At 39.9% G+C, this 27735-nt stretch overlaps 2 protein-coding genes across 3 annotated transcripts in view; one reads left to right on the forward strand and one right to left on the reverse strand.

Moving 5' to 3' along the window:
- LOC118406738 overlaps nt 1-4687 on the forward strand; it is a 12875-nt gene extending 8188 nt beyond the window's left edge. For both annotated transcript variants that reach the window (XM_035807036.1, XM_035807035.1), the window contains 5 exons: nt 963-1049; nt 1592-1678; nt 2252-2401; nt 3209-3304; nt 3830-4687. In XM_035807036.1, the coding sequence (XP_035662929.1) occupies nt 963-1049; nt 1592-1678; nt 2252-2401; nt 3209-3304; nt 3830-3919 (510 nt within the window). In that variant the 3' untranslated portion in view covers nt 3920-4687. The remainder of the gene's footprint in view (nt 1-962; nt 1050-1591; nt 1679-2251; nt 2402-3208; nt 3305-3829) is intronic.
- Nucleotides 4688-7332: 2645 nt separating this feature from the next.
- LOC118407188 (fibropellin-1-like) lies at nt 7333-21001 on the reverse strand. Its single transcript, XM_035807611.1, has 18 exons — nt 20698-21001; nt 20187-20297; nt 19848-19958; nt 19520-19630; nt 19292-19384; nt 18975-19085; nt 18622-18732; nt 18302-18391; nt 17952-18056; nt 17722-17832; nt 14616-14729; nt 14042-14155; nt 13491-13604; nt 13010-13123; nt 12387-12500; nt 10135-10305; nt 9057-9211; nt 7333-7642 (listed from the first exon to the last, which is right to left on the reverse strand). The coding sequence occupies exons 1-18, from the start codon at nt 20999-21001 to the stop codon at nt 7541-7543; spliced, it is 2256 nt and encodes a 751-aa protein (XP_035663504.1). The 3' UTR covers nt 7333-7540.
- Between the last annotated feature and the right edge of the window lie 6734 nt (nt 21002-27735).

Raw genomic sequence — 27735 nt, forward strand, 5'->3', positions numbered from 1 at the left:
AGGAGTCAAGCTCAATATTACGCAACAGCGGCATTTAATGTAATAACCCGGTTTGACCATCCAGCATAGTGTAACAGTGGTGTTCAAGGACTGCTAAACCGAAGACGCCTAACGGCTTAAGCCCTTTGGCCGAACGGTTTGCACGTTCGATTTGTGATCCGGCTGCCCGGGTTCGGCGCGGGTTCGAATCCCGGCAGTCGGGATGTTGTTTATTTCTGTTCTTACTCGCCCCTCGTATTTCTACAATGGTTCCCACGCCGGCCCTGTGAGTAACAGGCTAATATGTGCCACACAGGGATGTCGATCTCGGAGATTCGAGGACGAATCTTGAAAAGAAAAGGGGGAGTAGTGTAACAGTGGTGTTCAAGGACTGCTAAACCGAAGACGCCTAAGCCCTTTGGCCGAACGGTTTGCACGTTCGATTTGTGATCCGGCTGCCCGGGTTCGGCGCGGGTTCGAATCCCGGGAGTCGGGGTGTTGTTTCTTCAGTCTGTTCTTACTCGCCCCTCAGAATTTCTACAATAGCAGCAAATACTTATGTCATACTCTCAGATTCTAATAGCTCTTCGTGACTTGTCTTTATCTAGCTTTATTCATCTCTTCTAAAAGTTTTAGCAGGTAGTAACGTAAAAAGTGGTCAGATGTCAGATTTCTGTTGCCTTTTTTTGGTCTATTCTTGGCTTATTACTTACCCACCCTGCTATACGTATCTACCAAATGATATTGGACAATTGGACATGTAACAATGTAAACTGATTTGTGTTTTTGAAGTCCTGACATGACTAGTGTGGGCATTAAGCCTTTCATTCAGCACTGGTTAACCGGTTAAAGGTGATTTTTATGCATGTAACTTACAGAACAGTACAGTTGAAATGAAGAACAACATATTTGGCCCGGCTTTACATATTTATGAACGGAAGAAAAGACAAGTTTTAAGTTCTCCTTTATGGATCTTTTTCCAGGCTGGAGGATTTTCGATAGCAACAGTTGCACCACCACCGCAGGAACCGAGGATCACAATCGAGGAAGCCAAGCAGCATTTTTTCGAGGTCTGTTACAACGCACGTTGTTCTGAATTAGTCTTTATCAAACTAACTACGCTGGCTACGTTGGAGTTTTGTCAGCGCAGGGTTTGATCGTGGACTGACTCCTGGTCAATTCTTCACCGTATCTTTGCCACATTGTACAATCCATAACTCTCTAGAGACTAGTTCTGAACAATCTTATCTAATCTGTTATCACAGAGTAGTTTCAGTTGGTGTCATCAATGTTGCTACAAAACCAAGCACTCAACAGCAACTTACCATGTAAGATGCATCACTGCTAGTCTATGCCGAGGCCTCCATTTCGTGTAAGATCACGTAAAATCTCGCCAGACTGGGCTCTCGTGAGAGAACTTTTCAAAATGGCTGCCAGAACTGGATATGATTTTATTGACAGTTGTGGAAATACGAAACATTCTAAAGTGTGCTGCACAGTAGTGCACACAGTGAAACATTGGTTTGTTACAGTAAAAATACTTGCTATATCATCATATAGCTAATTTGTTATCAGTACCGTTTAATATTATAACGTTTCATGTCTTTCTTAGATTGTAACCGAAGAGGACATCAAGTCCATGCAGGCACCTTCTAAGGACGTGGCATTCCAGATGCTGTTTCTCGACGTCAATGGAAAGGTATATCTTCATGTTATCATAACGTATGTGGAAAGGGAGGTACACGTATTATTGTAATCAGTTGCGGTGGTTGTTGATTTGGCTTGTGTATCATCAGTTTTATGTTCTGAGAGGGATAGCCTGCCAAAAAGTAAAGCGGAGATAGTATAACACATGATAGGATACTTTTGATAGGCATTTTTACTCAGTAATTTTGCCTTGGTCCAATGTTGTGAACAAACGGGGTGACTCATGGTTATACCTACACAGGCTTTTCAGGGTTGCACATTTTTGGTTATGTATTTATACATCGCGCTGTTGCAGTATTATGCTTCAAATATTTTCATGGTGCAAGCTTGTATGAATACTCTGCGTTTGATAAATTCCACGGCATAGACATACACATTGGAACTGAAGTAGAATTTGTATGAAAAAAGTGTAACGTACATGTTTGTGCATAAGGCTATAAAAATTTCATCAGTTGCACTCGCAAATAGGCTGAACACTTGATCATTTGAAAGTAATAAAAAAGATTCTGAGCACCATATTAGGATACCAACAGATTTCTGACCATTGCTTCCCCCTGTTAAACAGCTGACGGTGGACAGAATGCTGAACATGTACCAGAACTACGCGCCTCTACAGGTGGCTAAGAGAAGGATCCTGGGTACCAGATCTGTTGAGACTGCCGGACAGTACTACGGAACTCTCATGGACTTTGTGGGCAGCAAGAACTCAATCTCTGTAAGTGTATAATTATGTGTATTATATATGCCCCAACATATAAAGCTACATATATGTAGTAAACAAACTACTATTCCGTAGAGATAGACGAGGCCATCTCAAGATCTTAGTAAATGTATCGCAACAATGAGTTTTATTTCATTCTGTTCTATGAAGATTATGATTTGCTGACTTTTTTTACTATATAAAAACATAGAATATAGGGTTAATGACCCGCCCTGAGGTGTATACGGTGCCATATTTATGATACATGGCCGGTTCCTATAACCACCGAACGAAGCGACCGAGTCCGCGTACAGTTTTTGTTGCTGGCCGGGGTAGATTCTGTCTCTCACTACCTTCTGAACCTTATAATTACCTGAGTGGCTGGGCCATAAAATCTCATCACAACATCCTGCACCTGCCGTTACGTCACTGTTTGTGATCTATTAGAGTATGTTTTGTGAACTACACGCCATTTTGTGCTCTTGTTCCCAGCGTTGTGAGGATTCCTCTATTCATTAATTTCCGGTTGGCGCGAAGAATTGAATTTAGATTAGACGCTATTTCTCTTTTGTTTTATCTATAGATCTGATTTTCCTTCTCTGTTAAGTATACAATTATGTATACCACTGCTTTACTTGTGACTTGTGTCTGCAATTAGCTCTCGGGCATGAATTTGCGATAACGATTATCATTATTAACGGTCGAGAATATATTGGGAAGTAGACCTGTTCATTTGTTTATGAATTTTCATGAACATCCCATGACTCTAAAGGCCAAACATTTCCGTAATTGTTAACGTTACATTTTTTAAAATTTGTTCAGGAGCAGGACATAGACCGGTGTATCGGGGTGGACGTGGACTATCTCTCTACCATGGACTTTGACATGGCTCCTACGGACATGGAGTTCCTCATGGCTGTAAGTACTATATTCATTTTCATTTCATAAATGTAGATCTGCTATTAGTGCAGTTATTCTTAAAGAAAATCTACAATCAAAATTGCATCTACATTTGCTGAATGGTTTCATGAGGCATGGGACCGATTCTTTGGTTTCAACTTGAAATGGAAATAAAATCCAACCACATCCCTAGATAACGACCTTTGTTATAATCTCAAGGTTATCGTTCAATTATCAATTTTCATTTGACAAACGCGGATGTATCAAATCTTAGTCCTCTCGTTCAGTTGATCTGAATGTGATACTCGTGCAATAACGGCCTTACAATTTCATAGTGTTGTTTTCTGTAGCACACATACTATTTCATGTACAATACAGTTTCTTGAAATCAAAAAGGTACTCATCTCATGCTTTGTTCATGCATCTAAATTATATAACGACGCTATTAGATAGCTACTATAATTGTAGAAAATATACAATGTTTTCAAAAGCGTAGGAGAGAATGGCAACTAAGAGTTTCCCTTATTTTATACAAATTTACAGCAAGGAGCAACTGCGGCTACTGCCTTCATCATGGAGTTTGCGGAGGATAAAGAGCTAAAGAGCAGGGACCAGCCTCCTCCTCCTCAGTGATACTCATATTCATTACACAATGACGAATCCTGTAATGCCAGAGATGGAGAGTTCCGTTCAAAACACGTTGTTACAATGAATCATGTCAAAATCTTGAGAAAATGAGATGCGCAAAATTAATTTTGTACCATTGTTTTGAATTTGTAATCATCCCTTGTCCTACATTTTCACTATAACAGTACGTAGAAGAACGACGATGTTAGCGATATGAAGAATATGGCCAGTTATGGATCGTATTTGAGAATTTGCTGTGGTAGTGGGAGGGAGTAGGTGTGTTTTGTTCCCGTAATATTCATTCCTGCATAACTATCTATTTTCAACTTTGATAAAGGCCGCTTGTTTGATGTCGGTATTGGTAAGGCTACTCATACAGAAATGGTGGATTTGTATCTTACATCTGTCGGTTTAGTAACAAAGTACAGTCAAATTTCGTCTCAACAAATGGCCAGTGAAAATGAATGGTGACAGAGGATGGTTGTAGACAAGAGGTTCTTAACTGTGCAAGAGTGAATGGAACTGTGTGATTTTATGGCTTAGTACCAATGTTCATATCTACATGTATTTTAGAATAGCAAAAAATGTCATGTCGTAATCGGGTTCAGTTTACGTGTTGGTAGCTGTCTTTGTCAAAGTATTTTAGTCCTCTTGTTTTATCCACTTACTATTTTGTCAATGTTAAGACATAAGTTGGTAAGTTGAGGTGGTTGAGGGATGAAGGCAAATGGGTCAGCTTGGAGGGAGTAATAAATAGATTTTATGCAAAACCAAGTCATTGTTCTGATTTACTTCTTCTATACAGATAAACCTAAAACACATTTTTTCTAAACTAGGACAAGTGTCAGTGACTGAATTACACATTTCATGACAACAATTATAAAGTTATAGTATTATCTGTGGGATAACGAAAAAAAGTGGACAATTGAGCTGCGATCTGAAGTGTACGGGTCAAATTGTTTGATCACACTTCACCCTTCTTTTTCTCGTCACTTGCCATCTAATTTAGATAAAACGAATGCCGGGAAAGTAATGACTCCAATGATTTGTAATTTGGAGGATATTGATAAAAGACTTCATACTATGAAGTTGTGCCTCAAAATCTGAGTTGTGCTTGTTATTTCTGGATGAGGCCGAGGACTTATTGATCACCCCTCGTACTGTTATTCCGATTTCTCAAAGAAACAAGATAGTAGGTAAGAATTTTCGTTTTGTCATTGTAACAGTCACCTCTGGTGTGCACGTACTATTGGGTCACCTTTCCATTTGTATGAAGAATGGCTTTATAACCTGAACATGATTTTTGAGTGAGTAACTTGAAATGAACAAACTACACCAAATTAATGTCTTAACCAATGTTATTCCTTTGGAATACGGAGAAGATTTTTGGTTGCAAAATGTTGCCGCCCGAGTGAAAACCTAAAGGGGGCGTAACGTTGATACAAAAATTTGATACAAAATGTCATACACCATCATTTTAATTTCATTCTACAGCAAGCTTTAGTTGCTAATCAAAACACAAGAAAAAATCAGCACGTTTTTACTTATGACTTAATCATTCTAAGGCGTCCCTTGATACAAGTAGCAAACTTGAAATTCAAGAAAGTTCCAGAATGTTTATGAAGTCCCCTTGTTTTGGGAATCAGCTATATCAATCTACGTTTCATTATGTCATTGCATCCATGATACTGGAAGGAAACCGTTCAAGTTTGCTTCACGTCATTTAAAAGTAGTAGCACACTGATTCCTACTTACTTTTCCAAACCTGCAATATTTAGACATCAATTGATGTTGCATTTAGTATCATCTTTATCGACGCAACAAAAGTACCGAGACTTTCGTAATGTCTTCCACATCAAAACATACAAACTAAACAAAACATCACAAGTAGCCGACTGACTTTAAGCAAAAATACAAGTATAATGCAAGTCTACTTTCTCTTGACTACTACTAAAACTCTCTGATTGTTTTTCTACTGTTCAAAAGTCTTTTTGTCTTTTTAAAGTCATAATACTTTTTTTTACAATTCATTACATATTTGCAGGACAAGAAAGTATAGCTTATGTCAGTCTCTAAATATTAAAAGATGGATGAATAAACGTTCTACATGTGAAACTTGTATGGTAAGTCGTTTCGTGTAGAGAAAAGTTATAAACGCATTGTCCCAGGTACCCTCAAATGTTTTTATTTTTTACTTAATAGTCGCCACACAACAAGACCTGAAGGTCATTTCAAGTTGTGACCCGAAAGCCACTCCAAGGTTATAGGGCTACATTGAAACTGTAACAGCATCCCTTTGCCTTATACCCCCTTTCCACTAGGACGGCGCTCTCGCCGCGCTCTCTCTGCGACCTACAATTTGACACATCGTTAAACGAATTGTATCAGTAAACGAATCTTGTTACACTTTGTGTGTTTTGTTGTCTTCTCAATCACACTTTTACGTTTTGTATGATATACCCAGTGTGAAAGCGAAGGTTTCACATATGTTATTTAGGTCGCAGTGAGAGCGCAGCACGATCGCCGTCCTAGTGGAAAGGGGGCCTTAGGTCAGAAACATCATGATTGAGACCAGCTCACTGTGAGGAAGGACTAACTGACCCAATAGGCGAAGACTGCTCGGGAAATTCCCTATACCATTTAAGCCACCAGAATGGTTTGATCCACTTACACCAGGAAGGTCCCTTACTCTCTTCGATAAGACGGTTACATATGAACAGTTCCAAAGTAAATACTGGCACTTAAAGGTTTTAAAACAACTTCCATCAAGTTTCAATATACCTGGCGTCTTATTGACTCCTCGATACTCATTTTCTATTTTCAAAAGAGTTTTATATCTCCTACGAAATAGATGAGAGATTCTACAAAAAACGTTCACCATCTTTCATTCAACTTCCAATCCAAACTAAGTTCTTATTTCACTGTACAAAACCACAAATAGTTTCTCTGTGAAAACATCACTTGATACAAAAGACATGCAAATTATTTGAAAAGTACACCAACTTTCAACCCAACCTAAAAAAAGTATCAGAGGCCTTTGCCATCAACGAATAAGTTTGAAAATGTTAAAAGTTAGCTGAAAGTCTTTCCTGCATGCACCAAATGGTGCATCGGGCGGCGCCCATAGCCATTTCTACAGTCCTTGGACTACGCAGATTTCTGCAATCACTACGGCAAGGGTCCAATGGCCTGTGTGTTCAATTACCATACTCCAAGCGTCAAGCAGGGTAAGCAACATGTACCATTTTTTAAAGTCTTTCGTCGACCGGGGATCGAACTCACGACCTAACGAATGCAAGGCTCTCTACCCACTGCCCATTGCACCTTAGACATTCTATATATAAGTCCACTAACTTTTAATCCAATTAAATTTAGTTATTCAATCTATTATTGTCTTTACTATTCAACTTTGCCATCATCAAAGTGGTACTTACAGTAAGTCCACTAGCTTTTCAATCCAAACTACTTTCTTGATTCATCGAGAGAAACTGTTCTTTTCTTATTCTTAGTGTTGAAGTCAACAGTAGTCCTTATCATAATAAAACTAGAAATAAGACGTCTAACGTTCAGTTCAACCTAATTGCTTGATTAATCTATTGACAGAAAGTCGCATTTTGTGCTTATTTTCTATTTTTGACGCTTACAAACGTAAGGATAGTGAGACCAGCAGTGTTCGTCGTTCCACTCTCCTCTCTTTCTCTTTCTTCCAAAGATCCAATTTTTGCCGGTCTGTTGAAAAGTAAACATCAACGGATATGAGTGTTACGTTGTTGTTACTATATTGATAGTACTTATGTCTGCAGTTATTTCCAACCATACCACAGGATCCTTTCATAAATGGAGTTTTTATTTGTAATCAAGAACATATTTCGAATATTATGTATTGCATCTCGTCATTTGAAAATGAACACAAACTGATTTTTGAATTCATACGGAACACTCATTTCTATGGCGAGATTGACTTACGAATGAATCACTTGTAGTGTTAATTGTTTCGCACATTTCCGTATATCACACGGTTGCTAACTTGAAAACATTGATTAACTCCTCTGTAAATTCATCTAGTTTTGTCATCTGCATTGTATACGCTGTCCTGAACTCACCCGAAATAACCCATTATCAACAGAAACACAAAGCATGGTAAAATACAGGTATGTTCTGTTCTATTTCGTCTCATTCTATTCTATTCTATTCTATTCTATTCTATTCTATTCTATTCTATTCTATACTAGTATATTCTATTCTAAAGAGTTTACGTATGTGCTGGAAATTAAAAGTGCCTATTTTGGGACATATTACTAATTTCCGCGTTTTTTTACATCTGGTGTGTGGGAGGCCCATGTTTTTGGTACCAGATTATTATTTTTCTTTATTACCTCCATGAAATGTCATGGAGGTTATATTTTCACTAGCGTTTGTGTGTCTGTCTGTCAACAAGGTAACTCAAGAATAGCTAAATGGATTGGTTTCATACTTTCAAATTGCATAATTTCACTGTTTTCAATAACTGTTTACAATAAATGTAACACATGTAGATTGATAGATGGAACATAAGCAGATAACAAATATGCCAATGAGGAACTGATTTGCATAGTATAAGCAAAAATTGCAAAACCTCTTAATGATTGATGATGGGAATTTTGTACTTGTTACATGTGTATGTTAGTCACTGATGAACACCATGTATAATCCATGTAAATGTGCAAGTCATTTGCATAAAATTTACAAAATCTCTGCATATTTCATGGAGGTATGAGGTCGCCGAACTCTTGTTTGATGATGTCATTATATGTGTAGGTAGGAAGTTACATTCAATAAACGCTCTTGGACTAAATGTGTTTTTTGTTTAGTGCTGTCAAGTGCTGTAAACACAAAATTTGCCATCGTGTTGTCTTTGTGTTTCTGTTTGACAAACTTATAACTTACCGATATTGGTGTCAGGAGTAAATCTTAAATTTTAAGCGTTGCTGCGTTCTACGTTCTATTCGAGTGAACCGACCTAGCTCTTTTGCCAACACTTGTCTTGTAGTGTTCCATCAGTTATAAACACAAGCCTCGAGGCTTTGACTGCTTGGAGTATCTGACATTTCACTGTGCACTGAACTTCTTTATCAGATTGAAATAAAAGCAGCAAAACACAAACCTTGAAGTACATTCCAACACAATTTTCGCCCCATCCCGGCTCGCCCGGAGCCCAATTCGCGAAGGAAACTGATGGTGACCCATCTGACCATTTAAAGTCTTTACCGCTTTCACGTGATAGCCCAATCCAGACAAGGGGAATCTTGCCCTCCGGAGCTGCAATAAAAAATGTCTTGTTAAACTTATCGTTTATTTTATTTTATTTCTTTCGTTTTTGTGTATTGAATTTCGTTCTGTGTGTATGCGAGTATATGTATGCGTATTTGCTTTCGTGGGGTTCATCTGAATGTACGAGCGTACTTGACGGTGCACACCCCAGTTTTTCCGGGGTAGTGAGCGACAAAAAAGTTTCGAAAGTGTTTCGAGGGTCTAGGTTTGAGTTAATGTCTGCGTTGCATTCTGTGCCGAAAAATGGAGGAGGGGGGGGGGTTAAGTTGCAAGACCGCGCGCCCTGGATGATTCTAAAAACTGTAACACATATTAGTTTTATAATTGGCTCGATTACTCGCAAGGTTTTCATCTTTCTGCAGTCGTATTTGCCGGAAAAATCTTCTTCATGGGTTTTATCCAATGCAAAAATGCCCGATTTTGTGGATTATTTTTGACATGTAAAAATGTTTTTCCCTATAATTTTTTCGAAATTAGAGACGTTGAAGGATCGCAACTCATTTGGTCGTGTAGCTGAAGGAATATCCTCTCACCCCGTATACAGCTTGTCTGCTTCAGGATAATTCCCTGGAAGAGATGGTAGCTGTATTTCAGGCTGTGTTGCCACCATTTGAAACGCGAAATAAACTGGGGTGTGCCCCCTTGAATTTGCATTTGTGTGCGTGCGTGTTTGTGCGCATATGCATGTTCGTATAATGTATTCGTCTGTGTGTTCAATTGTGTGTGTATGTATGTGCGTATATTTACGTGTAGTGCGTATACGTATAGGCGTCTTTGTTTCTGTGTGTATGTATGTGTGAGTGTTTATGCGCACGCTCGCGCGTGTGTGCATTTGTGTGCGTGTTTGTGAGTGCTAGTGGATGATGTATCCCCCGAATGAAAACTCTGCTTTGAGAATGTGTCTATCTCACCTGTAGACGCGAGTCCTTTCAGGAATTTGTTCTCCCCTGGATTCAGAACGGAAGCGAGATTTGCACGTGAGCGTTTGCACTCTGCGTTCGCTTGTTCCCACTTGACTTTTTGTTTCTCCAACTTGTAGCATTTGCCGTCATATTCAGTCCACCAATTGGGGCATGTTTTTGCTGTAATAGAAATAAATAGGATCTTACTTGCACGTTCTTTCTCACTTGGGCTTGTAATACTGTTACAGTAATTACAGCTAAAATACAATTCCTTCTAGAGTAACCAGTTAATAATTGGAGTAATAACATATTACCTAAAGTGGTTGCATGTATACTACAGCTAAATCCACTGTTTAAGGTCTCATAGATGTATTACTCCGAGTGGGTACCCTAATATTGATCTGACTCCAAAAAATAAACGGCTGCATGGACGCGTGTTTTTAGCGGTGAGCAATTCCCTTTTAGCCAGATAAACTGATCTCAACACGTCAGTTGGATTAGCGAAAGTTTGTTTAAAACTGAAGACATTCGCAGGTAAAGTTTTGCAGCCGCGCGCTAGGTCGCTGGTACACAGTCCTGAGTTCTGAGTGGTGCAGTTGACGGGTTGTACACTAACACTAAAAGTGCCTCTTGCGAGGATTGACTAATTGTAGTTTGTAATTGCTATGAACAACACACGGTTTATGGTCATTGGCATTTTTTTTCTCAAGATCTAGGGAAATGTAGTCTGGGTACCATCCGGATAGTAGTTCGCTCCTATGTTCGCTTCTGCTATCCGTCTGGGGACGTGCGCATTCAAACCGTTTGATGGTGACACCAGTTGATGAGCGAATCAAGGGATGGGTTTTAGAGCGCTTGCTCGATGACAACAGGCCGGCGCCCGCATGCGCAAGGGGGCGGGGGGCTTTTCCGGTGTTGGAACACCGGTCCGAACGAGCGCTTGAACCCATTCCATAATTCGCTCATGTGTAGGGACCAATCAGCGCCTGCGTCCAAAATTTGGACGATTCCAGACGTTAAGATGGTCCGGGTTCCCAGACGGATACACAGAGAAGCGACTGTATATAGTGTATAATGAATGTCAGAGCTAGAACCTACTGTATATACATGTAGTATATAATGAACGTCTGAGTGAACTGCCTTTCGTATGGTACTCAGGCAAGGGAAAATGTGCTCAACAAAGAATAAATAATATGAGGAGGTACCATGTAGCTTCATTATGAAAGCTACCATGTAACTGACAAATATTATAACATAAAAGTCTACAGGATAGAAAAAAAGGTCATAAATGATACCTAAAATGTGTTTTGTAAATTCACAAAGTTTTCGCTGCAACATTTTTTCTGACGATGTCATTCTATATACAAATGATTGGTCCTGTGCTTCCTGTTAAGACCGTTTGCCTTCATGCAGGGGGCACGTATTTCCACACCGTAACAAACCGCTGTTCTAGTAATGAATATATTATAAATACGATATGATGAAAGTTGTGTTTGATGTCTTAGCACAAAGAAATAATTTTACTGGTAGGATTCGAAAACAGAAAAGACAATGCATGTTTCTTGCCTTCAAGTCAGTTATTGATTCTTATGATATCAAGTCACAACAACTTTGATCGGACTATTAATTTGACGGGACTAGCATAATGTTGTTTTCTTAGTGTCAGAGAAAAACAGCTTAACGTGGCAACGCCATTTACTTTTAGGGTAACAGATCTGAATTTACGTGTCTTTTTCTTGGAATGAATTTCAACAAAGAAGCTAAGTTTTGTCATGTGACCCGCATTTCGCAAAGTAGAAAATGTCACAGGAAGAAAGATGGCAGACAACGGAAAAGATGAGAGGATAATATCAGAGAATGGACAGACATGAAAATAACTGAAACACATAGAAAAACAGATACCGAGCAGCATGAAGAACCGGTTGACAGATCTTTAAATGAGGTTCCCAACGGTCAAACAGTTAAAGTAAATTGAGAGGGTGAGAAGAGCGAAAACCATGACTCACATGATATAGAAGAATTCTTGTACACACCCAGGTTAAACTTACGTACTTACGTTTCGGCGTCTACGAGTACATATGCGCCACCTACATCCATTCGGCTACATATAGCGGTGAGAAGCAGAACTCCAGTCAGAAGCTCTGAGGAAGGTGTCTCATAGCCACCGAAACGTAAGCAAGTAAGTTTAACCTGGTTGTGTACAAGAACTATATCCTATATTCTACCAACCTGATGAAACTATTTTCGAAAATATGACTCACGTTTCTCGCAGATGTGCCCGGTCCACCCAGGGGAACACGAGCAGGTGTATCCGGCACGTTTGTTCTTACAGGTCCCGCCGTTTCTGCAGGGTCTCTGGGTGCACTCATTGACATCTGCGAGATGGTCAAGATTAAGATATTAGTCTTCTAGACAGTCAAACTAACTGCTATATGCAACATTTTATTATTTTCTAAATTTTTTACATATGTTACATTAGTGAAAACATATTGAAATAAAATAAAGAAATATATAGGGGGATGGCAGAGGCGGCTTTTTGTGAGTTTCCCCTAGAAACTTGATCGTTTCTGTTTTTTTTTTATAATCGTTTGCTATCAAATTAAAATAAAGCACAATAACGAAACAAGGAAAACAAACATCAGGTGAAAGTTATTCTTTGATCTTCAATAAAATCTATCTTTAGAATATTTTTAAAAAATGGGAAGTAAAAAGCAAGATTGAGGGAGTTTTAGGCATTTACCACTATGTTGTCATTTTAACTCAAAATAGCGTAAATACTCGAAAAGAAATAGGAAAGAAATAGACAAAGAAGCCATCATGTGTCTTTAAAGACAAAAATATAAGACATCGAATTACATAAGATAGCGCTTAGTAAATATTTCACCTTGCTGACAGTTCTTTCCAGTCCATCCAGGTGAGCAGGTGCACTTATATCCGCCATGTTTGTTCACACAGCGTCCATGTTGACATGGATTCCTGGTTGTGCACTCATTTATGTCTGGGTGAAAAAAGAAAGGGATGTCATAACCATATTGGTGACCTTTATTGTTTATCCAATCGTTGTCAACTACAAGCTCCATATTTCTATATAAACGTTAACGATATGTCTAGTTGTAGAACAACAACAAACAACAACATTTGTACATGGTACAATTGCAAGGGAACAGTAACAAGTCAATTAATACAATGATACTCGTCTAAGTTCTATAACTACATACATATATAGTATAGAACTGTGAACATAAATGGCGTATTGACATAGTGTAATATGCAAGTTTAACAAGTTGGTCTGTTACTGTACGATAGATTCTATCTTTTTTTAGAGCATTACAAATGTATTGGCCTAAATACATGTAAAAACGTACCACGCTGACAGTTATATCCAGCCCATCCAGGTGAGCAGGTGCATTTGTATCCGCCATTTTTGTTTAAACAGTTTCCATGTCGACATGGCTTCCTGGCGGTACACTCATCTATGTCTGTGTATAAGCAAAAATGAAATCAGTAACAAAACAAACTTTTTTTATTCACAAATAACATTACAACACATAAACAAAAGGTGAACCATCCAAACCATATAAATCATATATACAAAGGAAAAGTAACTGTTATGTAAAACATAGATCAAACAGAAACTGATGTAGCATTTGTAACTAAAAAAACTTAACAAAACAAACTTGATTGCTAGCCACACACATTGCCAACGAAAAGCACATGTTCAGCATTGCTATTCAAACGTTACATGGCTAGACAAGGTGGGAGTAAAATGGATTGATTTAATTACTTATTAAAGCAAATGCATTTGCAACAACTACAACAACAGCCGTTGTAGCAATTGAGAAACGCATTATATCTACAAAAATACAACAAAATTGCTACATTAAATAACTGCTAAACTGCCCTGTAAACAACTCACCATGCTGACAGTTCTGTCCAGTCCATCCAGGTGAGCAGATGCATTTGTATCCGCCATATTTGTTCAAACAGTGGCCATGTCGACATGGCGTCTTGGTGGTACACTCATTTATGTCTGAGTTTGAGCATAAATAGACCCAGTAACAAAATGAAATTTAATGTTAGCCACTCCCATTGCCAACTACACGTTCAGTATTGCTACTCAAAATGTTACATACGCTATGCATGCTGGGAGTAAAATAGATTGATGGTTTTCTTATCAAAACGGATGCCATCGTTTCCTTGTTGTTCACTCATCTATGTTTGTGTAAAACCTGATAATAATCCCGTAACCAAATGAACTTTATTGTAAGCCACACACGTTGCAAACTACATATTCTGCATTGCAATTCAAAGGTTACATATACTATACAATCGTGGAATAAAATAGATTGAATTTTCCTATCTAAGCAGATGCATTTGCAACAACTACAACAACACTAATTGATAGCAACAGGAAAAACACATCATATTTACAAAACATAATCAAAACAGCTTTACTACATTTAGTTACTGCTGAAGTGACTAAACATCACCTTTCCGACAGTTCAATCCAGTCCATCCAGGTGAGCAGGTACATTTGTATCCGCCATCTTTGTTCTCACAGCGTCCATGTCGACATCGATTCCTAGTTGCACACTCATTCACGTCTGAGTGAAAAAGGGAAGCAATTCCGTAACCATATTGATGATCTTGATTGTTTCTCCAATCGTTGTCAACTATATGTTCCATATTGCTATGTAGTTTGTCTATGTCTAGTTGCAGAACAACAACAAAACAATGTAAAGCAGCAGGAGAGTGCCATATTTTGTTCAACAAAATAATCAAATAATATCACTTTTGAAATGACATGTAAAAACGCACCTTGCTGACAGTTCTGTCCAATCCATCCAGGTGAGCAGGTGCATGTGTATCCGCCAACTTTGTTCACACAGCGTCCATGTCGACATGGCGACCCGGTGGTACACTCATCTATGTCTGTGTGAACCCAGATTGGATGATTGTTGACACAGATGCACGTACAAAAACAACAATGGCATCAGCAGTTGATGAAAGCTTTGCTGTCTAAACTACTGAAACAACTGTAGACTAGTCTGCAGTACTGAAATGACTGTAGACGACTCACTTTTCTGGCAGTTCTGTCCGGTCCATCCGGAGTTGCAGATACATTCGTATTGTCCGGCTTTGTTCACACAGCGTCCATGTTTGCAAGGTTTCACTAAGCACTCGTCTATGTCTGTGCGACACAGGAAAAATTATCATCACCAAGTGAACTTAACTGTCATCCAACCCAACTAGTAATGAAGTAAAACGAAGGGGACGAACAAAGGCATCAGTCCTCACCCACCAAATTTTCAAGCTACGAAACAAGCCCGCCGAACATCCTGCCTAACGCCAACGTGCACTGAGCAAGTATATTAACATTCATTGCTCTTCCTACATAGATTAGTTGACTTGTTTAAAACACTTGAAGCTGACATTCGTACCATTCTGCCAGGGGTTACTGAACGTTAGACAACACACAAATGGTGGTCCGGATTAGCGCTTTCTTTCGTACACGTCCAGCACATCTCGAGATCTTCAAACTGACGTTAATATGTGTAATGAACGCTTCATTAAAGACTGGTGTTAATAGACCATCAAGCAAGATGATGCAGGGAGGGAGGGGAGAGAAACGTAAACTCGTCACTATTTGCGATGTACGGAAACTATTTGCGATGTCTCACTAAACGTTCGTCTATTTCTGTGTGACATAAGAAGGAAAAAGTCACCAACTTGAGTGTTTGCAGACCTTTGTCAACCAATTACAAACGTTCGGTATTGCTGTAAAACCTCTTTATAACCAAGCCAATAAAGAACATAACGACGGTTTACTTTGAAGCATATACAGCAACAACAACAACAACAACAACAGTAACTAGTATGGGAGTAGAAAGACTCATTTCACCCCACACAGAATACTTCAAAAGGCTGAACCCATGTTTTCAAATACAAAGACCCTGGCTTTGATATTTAAAACAGATCCAGAAACAACAAGACAAATCATAGCAGTAGCAACAGCAGAGAAACAAACTTTGTTCCACACAAAATACACCAAACAGTTGTCTATCTTTACTCAAATTTTCATGTAAGGATCTCACCATGCTGACAGTTTTGTCCAGTCCATCCAGGCAAGCAGGTGCATTTGTAACCGCCATCATTGTTGAGACACCGTCCGTTTTTACAGGGGTTCCTGGTACACTCGTTCACATCTTAATAATAATGGAAATGTTAATATCAATAAAAATATCATACGATAGCCACAACGACTATACTAGGACCAAGACCTGATGAACACCACGAAGGAAAAGTTATGTAATGTGTAATCAAACTGCATACAGCTCACCTTGCTGACAATTTTTTCCAGTCCATCCACGGTTGCAGATGCATATGAATCCACCATCTTTGTTCCCACAAATCCCATGTTGACAAGGATTTCTGCCATTTGCACACTCATTTATGTCTGTGTGAACGGAGATGTTGTTGCATTACCGCGCATGAAACCATCTTTTCACCCACGTTACACCCCATAAATCCAGTACATGGATTTGTTAGCTACATAAAAGTTGATGTTCAAATCAAGCAAGCAAAATTCCTGCTTGTTTGGTATACAACTTTTTAAACAGTTCTTTTTATATAAGACACATGAAAACATGACGAAAACCTTTTGACTAAGGCTATTGCTTTTCTGACAACGATCATCTGTGATGAATCAAAATCTTTAGCCTGTGAGTGGAAAGTACTCACCTTGCTGACAGTTCTGTCCAGTCCATCCAGGGGAGCAGGTACAGTTGTATCCGCCATCTTTATTCACACAGAGTCCATGTTCGCACGGTTTATCGTTACACTCATTAAGGTCTGCATACGAACGGAAAGGAAAACACAAAGGCACAATCAAGCTCGGTGCCATGTCAACGGATTCAAACCCAGGACCGATGTGCATCGAGCTTTGTCTTTATCATTAACCAATGGTATAAGCTTTGAACTAGTTCTGGGGGAACTAACAGCCCATCCATGCTGTGTATTTGGTTACCATTGAAGAATGAACTTGCCTTGCTGACGATAGTGTTTATGCGGTTTATTGTAAAAATCTTAGGCATTAACCTTGTTGACAGTTCTGTCCTGTCCATCCAGGTGAGCAGGTACAGTTGAATCCGCCATCTTTGTTCACACAGCGTCCATGTTGACATGGGCTCAATGCACATTCGTCTATGTCTGTATGAAAACAGAAAATGTATATTGTCAATACGCAATGATACGATTTTCAGCCGAGATATGTAATATAAATGTAATGTACATTATCATCATTGCAAGGAATAACAATAACTTACCCTGTTGACAGTTTTGTCCAGTCCATCCAGGTGAGCAGGTACAGTGGTATCCACCATCTTTGTTCACACAGCTTCCATGTTCACATAACTTTTCGGCACACTCGTCTATGTCTGTGAGAACATAAATGCGTCTTGTCAATACTTTAGCTGAGTCACAACTTGTAAATGCATTGCATGGAGTTATCATCTACACGCTAGGGAAAATTAATTGGTTAGGCTGCAACAGTTTGTATTGTTGTCATTCCAAAATTATTAAAAAAAAAAAACTCACCATGCTGACAGTTCTGTCCAGTCCATCCATGTGAGCAGGTGCAATTGTATCCGCCATCTTTGTCCACGCAGTGTCCATGTTTACATGGTCTACTGACACACTCATTTATATCTGTGTCAAAACGGAAAAAAATATCTTTTGAATACTCATTGAGGCGATTCTTGGCCAAAATACGGACCATAAATGCTGTAAATACCGTTGTAATAGGAAGGGAAGTAAACGGGACTTGCGTTTTTGACAGTTCTTTCCAGTCCATACGGATGGGCAGGTGCAGTTGTCATCTTTACTCACACAGGTTCCATTCTCACGGAGCTTCATGGCACATTTGTCCACGTCTTGACAACAGCAGCACAATAAAATGTGTGATCAGACAAACAACATCAGTGCTTGGCAATGGCAACATTAGATTCAGTTTGCGTGAGCTTTTCTCGAATTAAGACACTCCCTTTCTTTATCACTGTGCATGTATTACATTGTAACAAGAAACTTAATGATATTTGTCAATATATACTTTATGTTTGATCACATAAGTCTTATAACATAAAAACCCATAAAGGAAAATGAAAGTCATACAGCTTACCTTGCTGACAGTTCTGTCCGATCCATCCAGGGTGGCAGGTACAGTTGTTTTCGTCATCTTTGCTCACACAGGTTCCATTCTCACAGGGGTCTGTAAATAGACAACAATAGAACAATAAAATTGTGTCATCAGACCAACGATGTCAGTGCATGTCATGATGGGTTCAGTAACGTTTGTGTGAGCTTTCATAGAATAAAAACACACCTTTTTTATTTTACTACACTGTGTGGTTACAGGAAACTTAAAGTTAGATATTTGTAAATCTACGCTAGATGATCAATGAAAAAAAAAATAATGAAAAGCAGGAGAAAGTACCTTACCTTGTTGACAGTTCCGTACAGTCAATCCAGGGTGGCAGGTATAGTTGTGTCCGCCATCTTTGCTCGCACAGATTCCATTCTCACAGAGCTTCTCGACAAATTCATCCAAGTCTGAAATAGATAACAACAGCATCACAATAGTACATGTTATAAAACCAATGACATCAATACAAGCCATAGCATTGGCAGCATCGATACAGTTTTTGTGAGCTTTCTTCCAATGAAGACCCTCCCTTTCTTTATCACAACACTACGTCGTAACAATAGACTTTATATTTGTCAGTATTATATACCATTGATGATCAAATAAGAAAAACAGCAATGAAAGGAGAGAGAAAAGTCGTGTACCTTACCTTGCTGACAGTTCTGTTCGGTCCATCCAGAGCGAGAGGTACAGTTTTGTTCGCCATCTTTGCTCATACAGGTTCCATTCTCACAGAGCTTCTTGACAAATTCATCCAAGCCTGTAAATACACAACAGCAGCACAATAATATGTGTTATAAGAAGACGAACATGGCAATGGCAACATAGATTCGGTTTGTGTGATATTTCCTTATATAATTTAGACACTCTCTTTACTTATTATAACATTATATAGCATTACAATATACACTTGATGGTCAAATGAGAAAAGAAACAATGATATAAGGGAGAGCTTAAATGCCTTACCAGTCCACCCAGGGCAGCACGTACAGTTGTGTCCGCCATCTTTGCTCACACAAGTTCCATTCTCACAGAGCGTCTCGACAAACTTATCCACGTCTGCAAATAGACAAAAAACAGCGGCACAATAAATAATGTGTGTGTGTGTGTGTGTGTGTGTGTGTGTGTGTGTGTGATATATACGCTTGATGATCAAATAAGAACAGTAAATAATGAAAGGAGGGAGAAACTTACCTTGATGAGAATTCTGTCCAGTCCATCCAGGGCAGCAGGTGCAGTTGTGTCCGCCATCTTTGCTCACACAGGTTCCATTCTCACAGAGCTTCTTGACAAATTCATCCAAGCCTGTAAATAGACAACAGCAGCACAATAATATGTGTTATAAGAGGACCAACATGGCAATGGCAACATAGATTCAGTTCGTGTGATCTTTCCTTAGATAATTTAAAGACTCTCTTTTCTTATTACAACACTACGTGGTTACAAGAAACGTTATCAATATACACTTGATGGTCAAATAAGAAACGCTACAATAATAGGAATGAGAGGTTAAATGCCGTACCTTGCTGAAACGTTTCTCCGGTCCATCCAGGGCGACAGGTACAGTTGTGTCCGCCATCTTTGTTCACACAGGTTCCATTCTCACAGACGTTCTCGACAAATTCATCCAAGCCTGCAAATAGACAACAACAGCACAATGAAATGTGTTATAACAAGACCAACATGGCAATGGCAACATAGATTCAATTTGTGTTATCTTTCCGTAAATGATTTAGACACTTTCTTGTCTTATTACAACACCACGTGGTTACAAGAAACGTATATATTTGTTAATATATACTTGATGGTCAAATAAGAAACGCAACAAGGATAGGAGGGAGAGGTTAACTAAATGCCGTACCTTGCTGACAGTTTTGTCCGGTCCATCCAGGGTAGCAGGTACAGTTGTGTCCGCCATCTTTGTTCACACAGGTTCCATTCTCACAGAGCTTCTCGACAAATTCATCCAAGCCTGCAAATACACAACAGCAGCACAATAAAAATGTGCTATCATACAACATGAGAACATATATGAAGTTTTATTCAGCTTTTCTCGAATGAAGACAATCCTATTCTATATCACTGCACAGAAAGTGCGTACCATTTGTATAAATCAATACTGAAGTCCAATCGTGTTGGCGTGTGTGGGTACCTCATGTCACCGAGCAAGGCGACGACCGTGGTTGACAGTGCGCTTATAGAAGTCTGAATTCTAATAGCATGGGGTTTCTATAAAACCCAAATCCAACAGCATGATTTCGTTTTGGACCACAGGCATATACTTTTGGCATATATTTTTATCCGCGACATCAACACTTTTCTTTGAGACCTGTTGATTTTAAAGTAGAGTCACTGTCGTCAACATAACATACCTGTAGTGGGTGTGGTGGTCGTTGGTGGCAAGGTCTTGTTTGTCACATTGACGGTCGACCGTTCTGTTGAAGGCGAAGTAGAAAAGACAACGGTGGAGTTGTTTCCCTCGTAAAACGTCACCGTCCGAGGAACGCTTGACATCATGAGCATCGGCGGTGGAGAAGGTGAAGTCAGGTTAGCAAGAGTCGAGCCGTTTTCCGTGTTGAATGTCATTGGCGAGGATGTGGCTGTCGTCGTGAGCTTCAGTGCCAAGGGCGTGGTCGAAAAGGGAACGGTAGAGCTGTCTTTCTTCTCAGACGTCATCACCCAAGGATTGCCTGACTTTTTCTGACTCTCTGTGTCAAACACGACATCCTGACTCTTTGAAGCCTGTAACCAAATATTTGAGAAAGCAACATTTACCAATAGATTACGTTTGAGGCTACACTGATTTGATTTTGTGGAGAGCATCCTCTGGATAGAACTGATCCAAATCCAAACGACAGTAGAAAATTCCTTAAAGGCAACTTAAGCAATACCACATTGCTAAAAGTGGAAATATTCTGAATAAGGCAGTCTGTATAATATTGACATCTAATGCACTATCTTAGCACAATTACATCATTATTTCATAAATTGAGCCGTTAAAAACAGCGCGGGAATGAGTTGCACAAGGATTCCAGATCAAGTCCTTATTTTTTTTTGGGGGGGGGGTACAATAATAAGGAATATCCTCGTGCAACTTGTCTCAGGGCTGTTTTAAACCGCTCAAAGTATCAAATCATGATGTAAATGTGAGAATACAGTGCAGTAGATGTCAATATCATGTAGATAGCCTTATTCAGAATATTTCCACTTTGACGCTGTAATATTGCTTAGGTTGCCTTTAACCATGAAAGCACAACAGTCCTGTATGAAACAAATACAAAGGAATTTAATGTTAAGTTGCATGCATGACTGTTGTATTGTGCTGTGTTAAAGTAAGTGCAAAAAATGATACACCTATGCTATTTCTATAAATACATGACATATGTGATCCTACCTTTTTTGCCGGTATGAGATAAGATGACAAAACTGCAGCGGCGATGACCGAGGCTATGATCAGAAGAGAGCAGCCCAGGGTGAGCCAGAAGATATCGTCCGACACCATCCGTCTGTAGGTTCCCACAACACGCTCTGAGATATGATAGAACAAGAAAAGATTGGCATACATGCCGCGACCTTAAAGATATGGACACTTACCTGTCAGTGTATGTGCACTTGTATGTTCTTGTTTAAGTTTCTTGTATTGTATGTTTTTGTTTTTGTTTATCTGAATAAAGTTTGAAAAAAAAAACAATTAAAAAAAAAGAAGATATGGACACAACCTCTAAAACAGGCTAACGTCACATTTCCACAAAGGGCAGTTTTGGGGAACGAAAAAAAGTACGACATTGAAGAATGCAAAAACACAAAACGGACCAGAAATAATTCACAAGCATGGCTTGTGCATATTTATCGGCACGAACTTTAATGTTTCTTTTCCGCAAACAAACCCAGCCTGGCCCCGGGTAGGAAATACGACGTACTTTTGTCGTATCATCGTCGTACGATCATTGTTCGATCGTGCGATCGTGGAACAATCATATGAAACTCTCCCTGTATACATAGTTGTCTAATAATTATGAGTAATCGAAATTGAGTTTTATCCGTGTACTGTCCTACCCTAAAGTTGAATCATCAACATCAATTTTAATTCTATTCAAAAGTCATAGGCTTGAACCAAATTTGGTTCTTTGTCTTGTTTTAAGTTTCTTTAACCAATCTTAAAAATAAATAATGCATTTGTCAACACAAAAGTATTTACAAGTATGTCTGCAAACTACAGTTATTGCACAGGTGGTGGTAAAATGTACATGTGTCTTCTATCACATGGGCAATGGTAATGATACATTTGACAACCTCAAGGAGGTTGAGACTACAAAAGTAGAATCTTAGCTATCATAGATATCACACAAGGAAGACTCTTTGCACATACAAGCCTTTCTCTCATTTACATATACAGGCTATTATGTATAACCCCTATACACCACATGATTTCCACGATTGCCATGTCTTGTTTTAAGTTGTTGCAAGACGTACCTTTGGCTTTGAAGCAAAAGCTGACTTCCTCGGGGTCGTTGTAAACATTTTCTGGGATGCTGTAGGGATCTGTGCTCGCATCTTCCGTGACATCCGCACAGGTCACCACGTGGTCTCCCATGTGAATATACCTGGTCTGGACGTGTGTGTAGGGCCCGGTAGGAGCACAGAGAGGGACGGTAGATCCCTTCCTCTTTGCGAACGAATCTTCGTAACCATCTCGGGCAGGTTTGACATCCTTGTGCTTGACTCTTGGATCTTTCTTGAGGATTTTTACTTCTTCCTTCACCTTCCGGTCTTTAGAACCACGTTTAGGAGCTGCTGTGTAGATGTTGGGCTCGGCACGGGGTGCAGTCGAGCTGACGTCTCCTACGTGCAGATCCTCCCCTTTCCGGGACTTTTCTTTCGACTTCTTAGGGCCTTTGCCTTTCATGTACTCCTCTTTTGACTTAAGGTTTGCTTCAGCCGTGTCGTCTTCTAAGTCTTCCCATTTAAGACGTTTTTCTTTCCACTCTTGCTTTCGGTCAGTGCCCACTCCCTCCCCTTTTAGGGCCGTTTCTGCCGACATTGGCTTTTTCTCGGGAGACGCCATTTCTATTCTGTGGTATATACATGTGAAAGAGCAGGCTTTACATTACAGAATAGCATTTGTAGTAGCCAATCGCGAGATATCATGTCTAGAACAAAAAGACATAGCCTGACTAAATTCGCACTCCTAGCGGCCGGCTATACAGATGCCAACACTATGGAGGGGGTCATTAATCCCAACCGACGAGAGATTGTGTGAAGACATACTAAAAAGGACAATCATCACAAAAAAACAAACTCTTCTGTAGAGCCATGGACAGCCGCCAAGAAGCCCAAAACCACGTGTAGCTGTACCAACAATAAAACCCTTGTCCACACACATATGGACACAGAGCCAACGAAAAATATTATTCTCCACCTTCACCTAAGATATAGGATTGCAAACTGCTTCCAGAGACAAGCGGCTCACAAAACGAGCAAGCGTCCTTCAACACAGATGTTACCTGGAATACATTTTGAAAATACCCATACATTACGCGAACCTACAACTTAATTACAAACTTACCCCACACAGTAGCCCGCTATGGCAATTGACTAAACAGTCTAATTTGAAATTTTCTTTCAAGAAAAGAGCCCGACATTCATAGCAATACAGCTGGTCATTAAATTTCTGAAACCTCCGGTTTTACATATTGTAATAGTGGATCCAAACCCAGCCAGCCTTCCTTTTCTGCAAGTCTCCGGTACCTTCTTAAATATAATAAAATCTCATGCTCTGTTATACTTTGCACTCTCTCATCCATATGTAAGATTCCACCAGCATTTTCGTCGAGTTTTAAATAAACAGCAATGTGCTCAAGGTGCCCCCTGTGCGCCTGCGCATAATGGCGACCTTCGCATTACGTCCACAGAATCACAGAGCCTACGGACTGCATGCATCTCAAAGCAACTTAAGATATTTTTCAATTCATAGACAGAAATGTATATATATCCATTTGGCCGCGGAGTTCTACATCGCTATGTTACCGCCACCCGGGCCGTAACAGAAGGAAGACAAACTCTACAAAAGGGCAAACACTAGATTGCAAGGGGCTGAAACGCAAAATCGCAACACGTGCGCTGGCGTAGCCTGGAATCCAGCCTTGTTTTTGATTGATTGATTTTATTTTGCACTTTAAAAAATGATAACATACAGCAAATTAAAGAAAACAACAGAACGTGCAGTGGGGGGGGGGGCTGTGTGGCTTATACAAACTCTTCCCCCTATCAAGATTTACAAATCATAATACAATAAAATGGATATGAAGATTATACATAAAAAAATAATAAAACAGGTGTAAATAATATAACCCAGTAATCATCATAACGCTGCAATTCATCTAACCAGGAAAAACTGAAACTAGACAAGGTACGCTTCCTGCCAACACGTCTGGTGTTCGTAGATGGGAAGCGTACCTTCGGGGAGCGACCAAAGCACAACACGGCTGGATTCCAGGCTACGCTGGCATCATCTAACCTTCCAAATTCTTGAATTACTGTCTTAGCATAGAGGACGATCATAACAATCCAATCTAAACAAAGGTTAGATAAATATGACTCCCTTGCCATGCATGATTCAGCGCACATGTATCTACATTAAAAACATTCCCCCTCCCCTTTGGAAAGAAATGTTATCAATTTCTGCCAAAATTTACTTAAAGCTAATCATAAACCACTGCTATACAACCTACGCAAAGAAATGTGTGGTAAACACATAGGCATGTGATGTTGTTTGTCTCCAATATCATGTTGTTGTTTATTTGTCTAGACGACTATTGATTTGTAATTGTGGAGTGCGCTTTAATCATGAAAACTGTATCACGTATGTCACGCTGTATTTGCGCTTGCGCATTATGCACCCATGCAACACAATAGCCTTCTGTGGCGCCTACGATAAATATAAAACTTTGTCGACTATGACTATCAGGGTTCTCCCCGGAATTTTTTAGTATAGTGGAGGGGCTGGAAAAAATAACCTGAACCAACGCTTTGCGCTTTTATGAAAATGCATTCATTTGGCAATGACAGAGGGTGTCAAATACTACAAGTATAATATATTATAGTGATTCCTTTGTTGTGAAGTGGCAAAACAACTATTGTTTTGATCATCGCTCATTCACAGGTTTTTGCAGACAATGCCAACTGGAAAAGTGATGCCACTTGGCACAAAAATCTGTGAATTTTCATTCATTTTAGCAAAACTAACCAAGAAAATAGGGAAGAGACATGTACTAAATTTCAAAAGTAGTATAGTGGAGCTGGCTAGGAGTATAATGGAGGGCCTCCCTTATTCCATCCTTTGGGGAGGACTCTGGCTATTCATACATACAGCCAACAAATTTAAAAAATTTTCATTTTTACCTTGTGAAAAGTACAAATAACCTCTAATAATCGTCTACGTGATAACTCAGAAACGGTCTCAAACGTTTCGCACTTTTCTTACAGGAACACAATAGATATCACCAATACCATAGAGACGAACTATAACTTTCTTACCGTTCTGCTGTACTCCAATCCCACAAGAATTGCAACAGTTCACCAGCCAAAAATATCTTAACAACCCTAAACAATGTCCGCTGAGCCCGTATGTATGTACCCTGGGAAACCAGCTCGAGAAGCTTCGCAAATAAGAGTTACCGATCCCCTGCCTAACGCGCGCCCTCCCGCAACTATGCACCCTCCCCACTACCAGCTGGCCTCACTTACGCCGGCCCCCAACAACTATCGCTCGCTTCCGTAAGAGGCAAAGCGATAGTTGAGGCCAGCTTGTTTTCTGGGGGCCGGCTGGTGTTGGGCGGCGGGTGTTCCGTGCGCGCGTGTGGTGGGGATCGGTAAACTAGGTATTGCGCGCCTCGAAGGAGTCTGTGTTTTCCCAGGGTAGTATATACGTATGCGGAATGAACATTATGAAATGCTTGTGTGTGGGGCCAGTATCCATACGAGTTTGGGGCATTTCTCACATATATAAGGCATATATATATATACCGCATCCAAACTGCATCGACTGGGGAAGTAAATCTGCAGCAGTAGCACAAAATAGGCCAAGAATTACTAATCAGATTAATTTACAACCTTAGGGGGGTTAACTTGTCAAAGAAATCCTCAGCAGGACAAGGCTTCATAACATGCAGTTAAAACAAAGTTCATTTGTGGATAAGTGTAAGTTAAACCTGGTCGTTCAACCACCTGGCACAGGCAATCATGGCCACCCCTCGTCACCAGCCACATAAAATAGTCTCATTCACCTAAAATCTCATTCGCCTAGCCTACGGGCACCTTGTCAGGATGTCACCCAATCGACCGGCCCTGAGAGCCTACAATACCAGAGTGTCAGGACCGGGCGGGCCAGAGGTCGACCACGACGCCGGTGGATCGACGGAGTGAAAGAGACCCTGAACACCCATGGACTGACACTCCAACAGGCCACACGTCAAGCACTAGACCGCCTTCTCCTCCTCCCAGCGACACCCTCGATGGTATAAGCGGACGGATATAGATATAGATAAATGGATTCACCTACATAGTGAAGTCAACTTAATCCTGCCCATGTTTTTCTTATTCCCTTCTGTGTTCCTCTAAATTCAGGTTTGACTGTATTTTGTATATTTGGTGTATTTTGATACCAATTTCAAGTTAATCTTTGTGCTGATTCTCAAGATAATGAACTAAGTACTACAGTACTAGACAAGACGTACACTCTGCTTTATAGACACTTCCGAAAATAATTTCATCAGGTTGGTAGAATATAGTATATATGAGAATTCTTATACACAACCAAATTAAACTTACTTGCTGACGTTTCGATGTCTGTCATTTCGATGTCTGTCAGACAAGGAAGATGTCTGACAGACATCGAAACGTCAGCAGGTAATTTCAATTTGGTTGCACTACACGAAAAAGCGAATATCCGGGTCGAATACTCCTGTATATAAACCCAGATATTCAAAATATGTGGCCGATAACGGGTATATGCCGTCCGCACACTTGGTATAGACGGACCTGCATATGACCCGGAGATTCACAACAATTAGTGTGCGGGACATATGGAGGCCGATAATGCCTGCATATGTGCCTGGCCATCCCGGTGCATGTCCCGCCCATGTCCGCTCATCCGACCCAAATTTCCTGCTATTCGGGACATGCACCCTTGTTAGCACCTAATTATCACCTAATTATCTCACCCAGGTCTCGGCTAGAGCGGCTTCATTTTACCCTTTGTCATTGAAAGCAGCTTTGTTTTACTACCCTGCCCTACCTAGGATCCCCCCTCCCTGTAGTGTGCTTATTTTGCTTTTATTCTTTCTGAATGGTGAATGAATTTTCTTTATTTTTTTCAAAGTATTTCTGGACAGTAGACTGTCCTGACGATT

This window comes from Branchiostoma floridae, chromosome 19, assembly GCF_000003815.2.
Source record: "Branchiostoma floridae strain S238N-H82 chromosome 19, Bfl_VNyyK, whole genome shotgun sequence".
NCBI lineage: Eukaryota > Metazoa > Chordata > Leptocardii > Amphioxiformes > Branchiostomatidae > Branchiostoma > Branchiostoma floridae.

Bases quoted from the DNA above. Each gene is read 5' to 3' on its own strand.
- LOC118407188 (XM_035807611.1), bottom strand. From the start codon at position 21,001: ATGACGTCTGAGAAGAAAGACAGCTCTACCGTTCCCTTTTCGACCACG. The intron at 13,124-13,490 runs GTACGTTTTTAC...TTTTTCACCCAG, and splicing joins TGGATATAACTGTCAGCGTG to ACATAAATGAGTGCACAACC. The intron at 7,643-9,056 runs GTTTGTGTTTTG...ACTTTTCAACAG, and splicing joins GTGTTGGAATGTACTTCAAG to ACCGGCAAAAATTGGATCTT.